Here is a 13,524-nt window from a genome sequence, read left to right on the forward strand (position 1 = left end):
TCAATCACACGCTGCGCAGCACCACTCCTCCGCGCGGCGCGCATGCTCACAAGGTCAAGCTCAATTTCTTCAGTGTCCGCAGAGTCAACCGGTTTGTGTCCACAAAGGCTTAAAAACAACCGCCAGGAATGAACTAACTGCCCGTCCCTCCATTGCCAACTAGGCTTACACTACAAAGACCGTTAAACCGATAGAAATGAGGAGAAGAAGCTAAAAAGAAAGCGTTGGACCGAGACAGAAATGAAACTGAGTAAACGTTGGAGCGGCATTTCCGAGGTGGAGAGAGCTACGGGACCTGAAATGATTAAAAAGCCATGTGAGTTAGACAGTTCTGCTCGACAGGTAATTACCCCAGCTTCATTTCTGCTGTATTTGTTTCACATTGCTAAGATGTCTGCGGTTACTGTGACGTTGTGCTACGTTGGTATAGCGGTCGGGCTAACGTTAGCTTGTTCTCGATGTGGCTGCTGTTCAGCTTGTTTCATGGCGGTGTGGCTGTTTCAGACTTTCTCCTGATAGTTCTGTGTGTCGTGCTCTCACGGCTAAATGTTAACGACATCAGTGTGTTACTGCTTGGTTGGCGCAGTTTTTCCACAGTCCCTGTTAGCATACTAAGCGCTGCTGGTTTTGCTAAATAGAATTAGCTGTAGATTACCATACACAGTAATAACACTGATTTCCACTGGCTTGATGTACTTGGATAGTGTTAGTGGTGTAATACAACGGCTGCGGTTCTTGTCATTTCACATTTTTACCGGTGTGTCCGCCCTATTGTATATCTGGCTCCTTCAGTTGCTGTGGTTACTAGCCTGCGCGCGCATGATAGCCTCCTCTGGCTTTGGAGGCAGGACTGAGCGCCGCAGAGAGAGAGGCGGAGGGACCTGGAGGTTGTAATCTGTCAAATTGTGAAGCAAAGTCCGCTCTCCTCTCCATCTTACCTGCTGCGCCTTTAATGTGAAATTCATCTACTTTTTACTGCAGCCATACAGCAATCCATGTGCAAGTTTAATTACGTTTCCTTCCTGTAGTCCTCCCCTCTGCTGGGGTCAGGATCATCCAAAGTTATCCCAATGTTATCGAAAGTTTTGAACACAAACTGGATTACCTGATCATCCTTTTTTTTTAACTTATGACAAACCCCTTTTCATGATTTGATCCAATCCGTTAGCTGTAATCCGACCAGATTACCTTCAAACAACTGGGCCCAGACTTTCCAAGATTACCACTGCTCCACACTTTGTCCACCGGAGGGCGCCAAGCTCCACACAGAATACAAATTTAAATTATATATCTTGTGTTTGATTTCATTTTTTTAAATTACTTTTGAATAACTCATTCTAAAGATGTGACTCAATCTGTGAGCCGTAGTCCGATCAGGTTACTTGTAAACAGCTGGGCCCAAGGGAAGAAACAACAGGTCAGTCCAGGTGCGTCAAGCTTGCTGGCTTGATAAAAGCTAGTTAGCTCGTCTGTTGTGTTATCCTCTAATATTTTCAGTGCGGCCCCGATGAGTATGTAAGCAGTTGGGGAATTTAATTTTCTTTGGCCTTGTATGCCTTTATTAAAGGAGCGAGGACAGTGAATGTGTTGGAAACAGGAAGAGAGAGTGGGAATGACACGCAGCAAAGGGTCGTGGGTGGGAGGTGAGCACGGGGTCGCCACATCGACGACTGGAGCCTCTGTATAAGAGACGCGTGATTTAACCACTGAGCTAAACTGGCGCCACAAGTCTGACATCAGTACGGACCGAATTCCCAGACCTGATATCTCCTCAGATTTTCATTAGGGGTGAACAAGGTATAAATCTGAGTCCAGCCTTAGTTTAATCTTGCTGATGCTAGAGACCTCAGAATTGAATTACAATTAGGTGGGTAATTACAGTGCAATACTTTGTATAGGTGTAAGTATCACCAGAGGAGAAGAACAGCCTGAGAAACTTCCGTTTGTTGAAGGACAGACTCACAGATTCATGTCACATGCACCCTCGCTGCTGATAGCTCACACTCCCTCCTCTTTAGACTCAACACTGGGTTAAATGTTAAGCACAACATGCGCTGAGCCTCTGCGTGCAGCTCTGAGCATTAAAGGTTTAATAAGTGAAAAGCAGAAGCTGAGAGGAGAACGAGACGGTAATAAAAAGGAACCTCAGCAGACACATCCATCTGGAAATGTACAAAGAAAGCAACCAGCCCCGGTCTCCCCCCCACTCAGTTACTCTCCACCTCTGCAGGAGCCTGATCAGTGTGTGTGTGTGTGTGTGTGTGTGTGTGTGTGTGTTAGAGCCTCAGTTGTCTTTCATCATTAATTTTCTTTGTCTGCTTTGGAGTGTATCCAGAGAGAATAGAACAGAATGGAGTGGAGTAGAATAAATTTGAATAGAGTTTGGTGGGTGTAGCTTTCATTCAGCGAGACTGTTTTTTCCACCTCTCTCTCTCTCTCTCTCTCTCTCTCTCTCTCCTCTCTCTGTCAGCGCGTGCCTCTCGGAGCAGCAGCAGCTCGTGCTCTAACACAAACGTACAGCGCTAACGGACTCACTCACTGCTGAACGGGCGGCACGAGACTCTTCCTCACCACCAACACCATCATCACACTCCTCCTCCTCCTCGGTGGACGTTAACCGGAGAGCTTCATCACCATAAACCGTCTTCATCACCATCATCATCATCACCACCGGGAGCGGAGGGAGAGAGGAGCAGCTCTCCGTGGGCTAAAAAGTTAAGGAGGGATCCGGTTTAATAACGGAGCTCCGGAGGGGGCTCGTGCCCACCGTTAACCCGGGATAATCCGCCTGACACGGTTGATTTCTACTTTGGACTCCATGGAAACGGATCCGGTGGTTTTGAAGGGATTTGTTGTGTATTTACCGGATCGGTCCCCGGTGCTGAAACTGATCCGGGATCATCAGTGTGTTTGTTTTAACGGATTCCCGGTGTTTGAACCGATCTGTGACGTTTTCAAATGATCCCCAGATGTTTGTTGTAACGGATTCCCGCTGCTTTAACGGATCCATCACGGATTTCTGACCGTTGAACTCCACCGCGGATTTCTCCGTGTTTAAACTGACATTTGAGCTGTTTTAACGGATTTCTGACGGTGGTGTCACGGACCTCCAGAAAGTCCCGGGTGGACTTGACGGTTTGCTGACCGACGGTAACCCCAGCAGCCCCCTCCCCCGGAAATAAAAAAAGGAAAAGAAAGACGCAGGTAGAAAGCAGGTGCTCACAACCGCGTTAACACCCGGAAATAAGGGTTTTAACGGAAAAAGCGCGGGGTTTCTCCTGCCTGAAGTCCCCACCACCGGGGAGGTTTCCCTGCACCCCGGGGACGGACCTCCAGTACAAGCCCGGAGCGAATCGCTTCCCAACGGGTGAGAGGAGAGAAGTTACCGGAGCACCGGAGGAGTTGATGTGGATCTTTACCGGCTGAATCAGACATTCTCACGGACCGGATAACCTCATGATTAATACCGGACTGATCTTAATACGGGAGCGGATTGATTGTTGGGTTTTGACGGATTAGAAACCGCCTCTTTATCCCGGTTTCTCTCCCGTTCTGCCTTCGATTGGAATCAATACATTCCGGGGTATCAATCATTTTGAATTCATGTTTCATCCATCAGCCTCGTGAGCCGTTAAGCCCGGCTCGTTTAGACCGCGCGCGGTACCCGAGTGAATGATCTCTTCCGTGGTGAAATAAACCCACATGCTGGCTGTAAATTATCCACTTAACCCCCTCAAGAGAGGAAGAGGGAGAGAGACATAGACGGGGACCGCAGTGAGAGACTTATTACCTTTATTAAAACACCACCTTTTGGGAGAGTTCAGCTGAAAGCCTTTAACACGGCAGTAAATCTCATCTAAGCTTGATAGCTGCAAACAGAGACCAAAAGCTCAGAAAAAAACCCCTTTAAATCATCTTCTACAGGGAAATTCTTCATAATATGACAGGAAATGTTTTTATTTTGGGAGAAAAATGAAGAAAATGTATTTTTTCTGCATCAAATTACTTGAAATACAATCTTAACCGCACGCAAACAAACGGAGACAAAACTCAAACATTTATTGTCTCAAACTTTTGGTAATTTGGTAAAAACACAAAGTTTTAATGTTATTGTGTGATGCAATATCCTGGCTGTTAATCCTCTGAGTGCTGAGTCCTCACCCGACTCCAAAACTGAAATGTAATCATAATAATTTCAGAGATAGTTGCGGTGCATCTGTGGCTCCTTATACTGACCGTAATGTCTTGTAAGGTATCTTCCTCTCCCTCTGTATCATAATAATAATCCCATAATAGTCCGATAGGGGTTTATTTATGCTTCACTGCAGGTTCGGAAGAGCTTTAACTCCGAAGAAATTAACTTTATAACAACCTGGGGACAAAAACCTGCTGCTTTAAATCTCCTCTGCTCGTCTCGGCTCCGGTTTGAGATATTGGATGCGTGTAGATCAAATGACCGTTCCTGAAGCTAGAAGAGAGGATTTCACTCATCTAAAATAGAGTTTAATGCTGAATCTGTGCGCTTATCCGGCTAAATTGTGACTGCAGATTGATTTCCTGTATCCGTGGTGGTTTCGAGCTAAAGTCTATGGATGGTACGCTCACTCTTTAGCCACATACTCAACAGCATACCTCCTCCTCCGCCCCCTCCTCCTCTGCCTCCTCGACAACTTGAAACCGAGCCATGCACTATTGATTTTTTCCTGCTCACCGCAAAACCAAAACGCACAAGAACATCTCATCCTTTCTGGTTTGTCAGTTTTGTTGCCTGAAATGTAAGACGTGCCGCTGCGATTATTTTCCACCTCCAGTTGGGGCTGAAGGGCGTTCAGAGCGGACTGACAGCGGCGGGGTCAGAGTTCAAGTGTCCAGAAATAAAACTGCAAGGACTGGAGGTTTGACAGACTGAGGACAGGACTCGAAACATTAACTGGTCTGTAAGCGATCTGACCTCAGCATCAATGAGTGTTTCTCTGAATCCTAACCTGAACTTTGACATTTCTTCACCGTTCGAGTGACACTTTCAGCCAGATGGGACTAAACGACAGCAGCCCGGGTGCCATGCGCAATGGTCGCGGCCTCTCGGATCAGTGGGCAGAATCGGTGGTGGTCCGGCCTCGAACCACCGAGCGCCACATCACAGTGCACAAACGGCTGGTGCTTGGGTTCGCCCTGTCCATCCTCACCCTCATCATCGTCACGGCGGTGGCCGTGGTTCTCAGCGTCCGCTTCGAGGAGTGTAGCGGACGGGATGGTGAGGGAGCGACGGGGGAAGCCGGTTCAAGAGGCAGCGGGTCGTCAAAGTTGAACGGGAGCAGAGGGGAGAGGACGGGGGAGAGGGGGGACGAGGACGGGGTCCAGCCGTGGAGGAACTCGCGGCTGCCGGGCTCGATAAGGCCGCGGCACTACGACCTGCGGCTCGCCGTCTACATGGACAACTTCACCTTCTCCGGAGAGGTCAGCATCGAGCTGGAGTGCATCAACGCCACCCGATTCATCGTGCTGCACGCTGACCGCCTTGAGGTACGGTGGCCTGTATGGGCACTATTATTCTTAAATACACTTGTTGCTCGCTGCCTTCCATTGATGCTTGATTCCAGTTTGAAAGAGTGTAGCACCATCGATGTTGGTCAGCACAGTTATCACTGTAGAGTTTGTTATAAAGAGGGCAGTGAGATGTTGGGCAGTCGAAGGGGCCAAGGATTGCACCTTCTGAATCCCGATCGTTAAAGCCTCCGGGGGTCATTAACTGTCTGACCGACGGTGGACGATGACATCGCCAATTGGCCAAACCAAAATTGAGCTGTTCCTAAAAGTTTATTAAAGTATTCTTCGGGAAAATGCTCCAGCAAAGACCTTCTGATCCTTTAAAGCCAAAGAACTGTCAGTGTTCAGCTCTGATTTGATCTCAATGATCAAATATTGGAATCGAAAATGTGTCTTAACTGCAGCATCCTTCCGACTCCTGAAGCGCCTATATTTAGATTCAGTGGATATCTATCTTTCTAGTGAAGTGTTGCTGCATAATACCTGTAGAGAACGTGTCAGTTATGATCAATGGTTCTGTTGAGAACTGAGCCCCATACCTGCTCTGAACGCTTCCCCCGTTTTCCTCTGACACGCAATCAGACTTTCTTACAATTAAAGTGAGACGAGCACGTCGCTGCCTGCGCATACAGTTTGCTGCTGCTGAAACTTTCCTGATGATTCTTCTCAAACCTCGGCGTTTGCATGCGGAGCTCTGCTCTGCATCGGAAAACAAACCCAGTCTCTAACAAAGAATGTTTATTTCCAGATTTGGCCTCAGAGATTTCCTTAACGAGGCTAATTAACCGTCAAAGTTGCTGTTTCAGCCGAATCTCTGAGACGAGCGTGCGGTGAGAGAAAGCCTCAGAGAAACGCCTGAGCAGCCGGATTTTTCAGGCCGGTCATCTCTGCTAATGTGAGACGGGATAAATCCGTCTAATTTGGGAAGAGGCCAATTAAAAACCCCGAAGCCCCTTTTTGTGTCTGTGCGAGAACACACTGTGCATTAAGAGGTGTTGTTGGGCGCCAGGCAGGTCTCCCAGGGGACCCTCAGAGTCAATGCATTATGAAAAGAAAAAGAGTCATGATGTGAAAAGGCCAGAAAGGATAAAAATACAACCTGCAGGTGGAAAGAGGAGGACGGAGCCTCCTGAAGGGGCGCTTTATCCACAGAGTCAGAGAAGTGTCACAAGCAGAACTAAAGCAATTATAACAGAGCTTAGAGAATCACTGTGGTGCTTTTACATGTGCATGTGTTTTAAACACATCATCAGTTCTTAGATTGATAACCATCAACCTGAGCAGCCATAGCTCTCCGTTTCTGGGCCTCCAAGTCAGCAGCAGCTGTGGCCTGAGGCAGTATGTTGTTGTCTGTTGGCTGTCTGTCGCCCGTCTATTTTTAAGAATGGGATGTCTCAGGAACGCCTGGAGGGTTTATCTTCAAATATTAGGTCAAAGGTCAAGATTAGTGTGATCACTAAAAAAGTCACGAGTTAATAACCTTATTATGGTAGAATTCCACACAAATGTAAAACAGCAGAAAATGATGAAGTGATTACCATTTTTTTCCATAAGGTCAAAGGTCAACTTTATAATGTCCACTTACCTGGCCATTTTCCCATCTGATACTTAAGAATGTGATGTCTTAGGAATACCTGATGAGAATACAAATGTGGCACAAGCATCCACCTGGACTCAAGAATGATGTGGTTAAAATTTGGTGGTCAAAGGTCAAAGTTGAAGGTCAGTGTGATCTCTAAACAAATCACAGAATGTGTCCAGAAGTTAAGAGTTCATTAGCTGATTGTGACACACTAATAGATCAATTAATAAAATGATGACATCACAATGTCCTGGAAAATAGCCATCGATCCCATGTCATCCTTTTGAGCTGGTTTTCCCAGGAATGCCTGGCGGGAATGTTTTCAGATTGGGCCCAAACGTCCGCTTGAATGCAACATTGTGCTTGTTACATTTTGGTTGTCAAAGTTCAAAGGTCAGTGTGATCTCTCAGCATGTTTTTGGTCATAACTTCAGAGCTTATATGCTAATTAAGACACACTGAAGTCTCACAGGACAACATTAAGAAGGGATGATGTTTCTTAATCCCGTGCAGCTCTTGTCAGTGGGATATCTCAGGTCGGCCTGGAGGGAATTTCTTCAGATTTGGCACACATATCCCTTAAGTATCAAGGATGAACCAGTTAGATTTTGGTGCTCAAGGTTCAAAGGTCAAGGTCACTGTTAATGGGATATTGTAGCAGTGCCTGGAGGGATACAGCCGGTTGAATTCTTCTTTACCCCTTCAAGAGAACTGATTGATAGATTTACAACTGTGAGGCAGTAATTGTAGCTGTCAATGAAAGTGAACTCGTAAAGACCTCAGCTGGAGGTCACATGACTTACCAGAGAGACTAGATCAAAAGAGACGTTAATGAAGATGCAGGATTCAAGGAGCGATGCTCGGGAGCCAGAATGTTTGGACGGCGTGATTTCAGCTGAGATTTCCGACCGATCGCCAAAGAAACAAAGGACACGATTAAAAACAAACCAATCACCAAACAACACCGAGGACACAATTAAAAAGCGTTTAGTTTGAGTGCAACATGATCAGGCATCACGGAGCGCGGCGCTGCGTTCGCTGACTCACCAGGAAAACCCTGAAAAACATCCTTTTAATCCTCAACGCTTCCTCTGTGTGTCAGCAGGCTCTGTGTTCGTATCGATCAGTTCACCCGTCAAAGAGCAAGCACACACACACACACACACACACACACACAGACACACACACACACACACACACACACACGCAGACACACACACACACACACACACACACACAGACACACACACACACACACACACACACTGTATATGATTGGCTGAGGATTGCTGATGTGTGACAACACCCAGAGGGTTCCTACAATCCCACTGTTGTCGGGCATGTTCCCATCATGCACTGCTGCTAATCTCAAAGGAAGTTTAACTGATCCTCAGCGTGATCATCTGTTTCTTCTAAATGACTGTTTATCTGTTTTTAAAGATCTGGGGCGTGCCAGTCTGCGGGTGCTGCCGGAGATGTGTGGAGGTGTATCGACAGACATGTTGTGATACACAGAGAAATGTTTGGGGCTATATTTGGGTAGAATTTTCTGGCATCGAGTATCAAACAGAGAAACTGGGACACAGGCGAGCAAATGGCACAATTTACTGACACACACACAAATAAATGTGTGTGATCAGTGCAGAAAGTCACCGACATCGTGCTCACGTCCTGGTGAAAGAGGCGCTCGGTACCTGGTGAAATCAGGACTACACGGCCTCTCAGTGGAGGTCTTCTGAGGGTCTGTGCGGACACGACGACCTGAGGCCCGACCTGAGACCTTTCTGGTTTGGGTCCGAGCTTTATCATGATAAATCAGGTGTTGGTCAGGTCCCGGGTCGGTTTGGCATTATGTGTAGAACCACAGGAGACACGCAGGTACATTTTTAGGGACGTTTTTTTAATGAGTTTGTTGGGTCGATTTCATGGACCCGCGCTGCCCAATCCAAAGTCCTGGGCTGAGGAATCTGAGGCAAAACAGGTCAGGAAGCTCTCTTACTGTCAAAAACAATCCGGTCCTATAGATCGGGACAAGTTTTCTTTGCCGTTAGGGGTCTGGTCTGTCATTTAGGACCTGTAAAGATAATTTTCTTGCCCTTAATGTGATGTCATAGTGAAAGCGGAACAGACAAAGTGTGGGGAGAACTGGGGAGCGTATGCAACAATAAGAGGCCCGAGTGGAATCAAACCCGGCTCCTGCAGTGAGGATTAAGACTAATGATATCAGCTCTGCCAGGTAGAACTTCCCTCCTCCTCTCTAACTAACGCCACCTCTCTTTGTGGGAGCAGTTTGTTCCCTGGCAGAGCACTAATATAAAAACAAATATCACTTCCTGAGTTGGTAATGAGAGCTCAGCCTCGCAAAGAGAACGCGCAGAAAGGAAATCAAGAGGAAATAAATTGATTTTGTTCCAAAGTTTTGCTTTTGTAAATCCTGGTGAGAGATGAAAGCGACTCTGCTTCTCTCTATACAATCACACGTTTTATTTTCCTGGCAGTCATCTGATATTTGAAGATGAATTACCTTCTTTTTCTGGCAAACGTCACAGAAAAAAACTGCTTTCAAGTCGGATCCACAAAACTTTTCAAAGGACAGAACTTTTCTATGATGCATGGATCTACGCTGTCAATCATGTGACTCCACCCAACTCTTTAACATCATCTGATTGGATGTGTGAAAGCCAATCACATTGGTCTGCATCATTTAAAATGGACGGCTGTAAGGCCACGCCCCTTTTGTCAGAAAGCATGGCCGACTGTGAGGAGGAAGAGTAAGGCCTGTTTTAATCTGTGGATCATGTTAAACTGTGTGTTTGAAGTAAACACGACCTGTTCGGTTACTGACAGATGTGTAAGACTCTGTGCTTTCACCACCTGCTGCCTGGAATGATCATGGGACTGAGTGTCAACAGAAACTGAGAGGACTGTTCTGATTTATTCTCACTGTTTTAATTTGGCTTTCTGATGCTTCAGTGAGCTTTGAACGTCCTGTTGATCATGAACATAGAACATTAAACTCTGGAGAGTTTCAAGAGGCGGTTTTCTGGAGACTTTTCAGCTTTTTTGTAGATTATGTTTCTAAGAATGTATTTGTGCAGTGTGTTTTAAAGGATCCTTTTATTCTTTAATATTCTCTGATCATTCATGACAAATGCAGTAACTCCGGTTTCTGGGTGGAAAGAGGTGGAATGTCTCTCAGGACTCTGCTCAGATGCTCAGATTCCCTTGAAATGGACAGAAATAATCGAACATTAAGAAGCATATTGTCTTTGATTTCTCTTTATTTATGAGTGCATTCAGACTGGAAATCCACCATTACAATTCATTTAGGCCTATGGTTCTCAACTGGTGGGTCGCAGAGCTGTTTTCAGTGGGTGCTTGGAGGACATGGGTTTCCTTTGATGTGCGTGCAGTAGAAGTATTCACACTGATAATCCCAGCTGCAGTTACATTCTAGAAAGTTGATGAGCTCTACAGTAGTTGCTTTTATGTTGACCTTTAACCTGATAATCTGGAAGATTTTCATGTAAATAAATGTCTGTTAAGTCTCTGAATGAGGTAACAGTGACTGAGCCTATGGCCCACGGATGAAAGCCTTTGCGTTTGCAGTATATAGTATTATTATGGGCTGGGTGTCTGTGGCGGCGCCCAGTTAGTGACGCGTTTTCCATCAGCCAGCAGTGGTTGGTCTGCCAGAGAGGGTAGGCGGAGCTAAGCGGCTGCTTTTCCGCTCTCTGCAAGTGTTGTGAGTAAACAGTAATCTACTATGGCTGAACAAACAAAGAAAAGATGGATGACTACAGATACAACTTCAACAAGAAGTGAAAATCCAAAGAAGAAGCAACAAACTCGACGCTCAGATGAAGCAAACAGTCTGAAAAGGAAAGCGACCGTCAGCCAGGAAAATCAAGAGTTACAACCGGAGCCGACCGTGGACGCCACACATGCTGCATCTTCACCTTTTGTTTGTCGTTAAGCTTCAGAGTGAGTCAACGAGTCACAACAGGTGGTTATGTAAATAAGGGTGTGTCCCTGATGCGTGTGTCACAGGGCTCCATAGCTCAGAGGTTAGAGCACTGGTCTTGTAAACCAGGGGTCGCGAGTTCAATTCTCGCTGGGGCCTTCAAACGTTTTCAGTGTTTGCTCCCGTAAGGTCAAAGGTCATCTTTACATGAGCACTTACTGTAAACATGTTAAACCTGAAATACTTGATCATGTTTGACACGTAGCAACTACAGCAGCAAGGTGTGACGTCTTTAAAGTGCTTAAAATCTGAATGAAGTTTGGTGCGGAGGTCAGAAGAGGTCAGAAGAGGTGGTTTATTGGTTTGGTTTGTTTTGGAGGCAGATATTTACACCATGTGACTTCGCGGGAAAAAAACACAAGCGGCGCCCAGTTAGTGACGCGTTTTCCATCAGCCAGCAGTGGTTGGTCTGCCAGAGAGGGTAGGCGGAGCTAAGCGGCTGCTTCTCCGCTCTCTGCAAGTGTTGCGAGTAAACAGTAATCTACTATGGCTGAACAAACAAAGAAAAGATGGATGACTACAGATACAACTTCAACAAGAAGTGAAAATCCAAAGAAGAAGAAACAAACTCGACGCTCAGATGAAGCAAACAGTCTGAAAAGGAAAGCGACCGTCAGCCAGGAAAATCAAGAGTTACAACCGGAGCCGACCGTGGACGTCTGATTAAACTGGGAGGTGTGCTCCTGCAGTTCCTTCTCAGGTGCTTCCAAATAGAACAAAACTGAGACCTTCGAGAAAATAACTTTAAGTTCATTTCTGTTCAAACTCGAGCAGGAGTATTTCCTCACACTGCCACCTACTGGTCAGTTTGCTTGACTATTACACTGTTGTGTTTTGTGACGTTGACACGTGGTGATGTTTCGATCCTTCTCAGGTCCAGACTGCACCATGTGGTGGAGGTGGTGAAGGGTCCTGAGGCTAGAGCAGCGGAGAACCATGATTTAAAGGATCAATTTATTCACTGACTCTGAACATTCATGAGAAATACAATCACTTTTAGTTGGACAAATGTCTCTCAGGACTCTTTACCATAAGATGCTCTGATTCCCTTGAAATAAACGGAATTAATAATATATTAAAATACATATTTCCTCTGAATTATAATAACTTTTGAGTTCATTTAGACGAGAAATCCACCCTGACTATTAATTAAGGGGCTCCTGAGCAACTGCAGAGACTTTTAAAAGTATTACCCAGAAAAACAGCTGAAACTTAAATCCTTCATCTGTTAAAAAAACAATGATGTCTTAAAACAGCAAGAACGTGTTCTGTCCAACAGCTGCTACTTATAACAAACAGATAAATCTGCAGCTTACAGGTAACACGTGAGACTCGTGTCGGCTGGAGAAGATGTGACGAAATTAGGTGCACATGCTCAAAACAATCCGATTTTCACCAGTTACATTTTGTCCTGTAACGTTCAGCTGCATAAATAAATGAGTTACATGTTAACTATTAAATAAATCACAGCCTATTTTGATGATCAAATCATCAGTTTGAGTTCTTGTTCTTCTTCCTGTTTCAGCTTCTTAGATGTGAATATTTTCTGGTTTCTTTCTTCTTGTACGACAACAAACTGAACATCTCTGACAGTTGAAGACAACATCTTTAATCCTGTAATAAACTGATCAACATTTTCCACCGTCTTCTGAAGTTTAAACGCCAAGAAATAATCGCTGGATGAACGGACGAAACAAATAACACTGACACAGAATCACTCCTCACTTCCTTATTCTATTTCCTGTTCTTCCTCCCTTCAGGTGGACAAGGTGTCCGTCACAGCAGAGGGCGGAGCCGGCGGTCGTCCTGCCAACAAACCAGGGGGCGGAGTCATGCGCATCCACCGCCACTTCCCCTTCCCGGCCAATCAGATGTACGTGGTGGTGCTGCACCGCGAGATGAAGCCGATGAGAGTGTACCGCCTGAACGTGAGCTTCGACGCCGCCATCGAGGACGAGCTGCTGGGCTTCTTCAGGAGCTCCTACACCCTGCAGAGAGAGAGACGGTACACACACACACACACACACACACACACACACAAAGGAACACACTAACACAAAGACACACACTGAAACACACACTCATCTTTTCTGCAGCAGCAGGTGGTTCAACGAGAAAAGGTCAACCCTTCACATCCACGACATTGATTAACTCTCACACGGCGCTCTCAGTGTGTGTGCGTGCATGTGTGTGTGTTCCACATATCAAACCACACACACACACACACGCACACACACCACACACTCCCTCCTTATGAATTTCCCATAAGCCTCTGCTGAAGAGTTGTTTCCACATCAGATTTCCTCCCCACGGTGCTGATGGGAAACAGAATGTGTGCTGATACGTTTATTATTTCATGCATGAGTTTGTG

At 45.9% G+C, this 13,524-nt stretch overlaps 1 protein-coding gene and 1 non-coding gene across 2 annotated transcripts in view; both read left to right on the forward strand.

Moving 5' to 3' along the window:
* Positions 1-4,765: 4,765 nt before the first annotated feature.
* Positions 4,766-13,524, forward strand: part of LOC138599584 (thyrotropin-releasing hormone-degrading ectoenzyme-like) — a 182,802-nt gene continuing 174,043 nt past the window's right edge. The window contains exons 1-2 of the mRNA XM_069671317.1: positions 4,766-5,523; positions 12,914-13,158. Coding sequence (XP_069527418.1) covers positions 5,032-5,523; positions 12,914-13,158 — 737 coding nt within the window. The 5' untranslated portion in view covers positions 4,766-5,031. The remainder of the gene's footprint in view (positions 5,524-12,913; positions 13,159-13,524) is intronic.
* Positions 11,180-11,252, forward strand: trnat-ugu (transfer RNA threonine (anticodon UGU)). Its single transcript has one exon. It is a non-coding gene; the product is annotated as a tRNA-Thr (tRNA).

Source organism: Semicossyphus pulcher, unplaced genomic scaffold, assembly GCF_022749685.1.
Source record: "Semicossyphus pulcher isolate SPU_LCO1_2020_fin unplaced genomic scaffold, fSemPul1.0.p SCAF_20, whole genome shotgun sequence".
In the NCBI taxonomy this organism is placed as follows: Eukaryota; Metazoa; Chordata; class Actinopteri; order Labriformes; family Labridae; genus Semicossyphus; species Semicossyphus pulcher.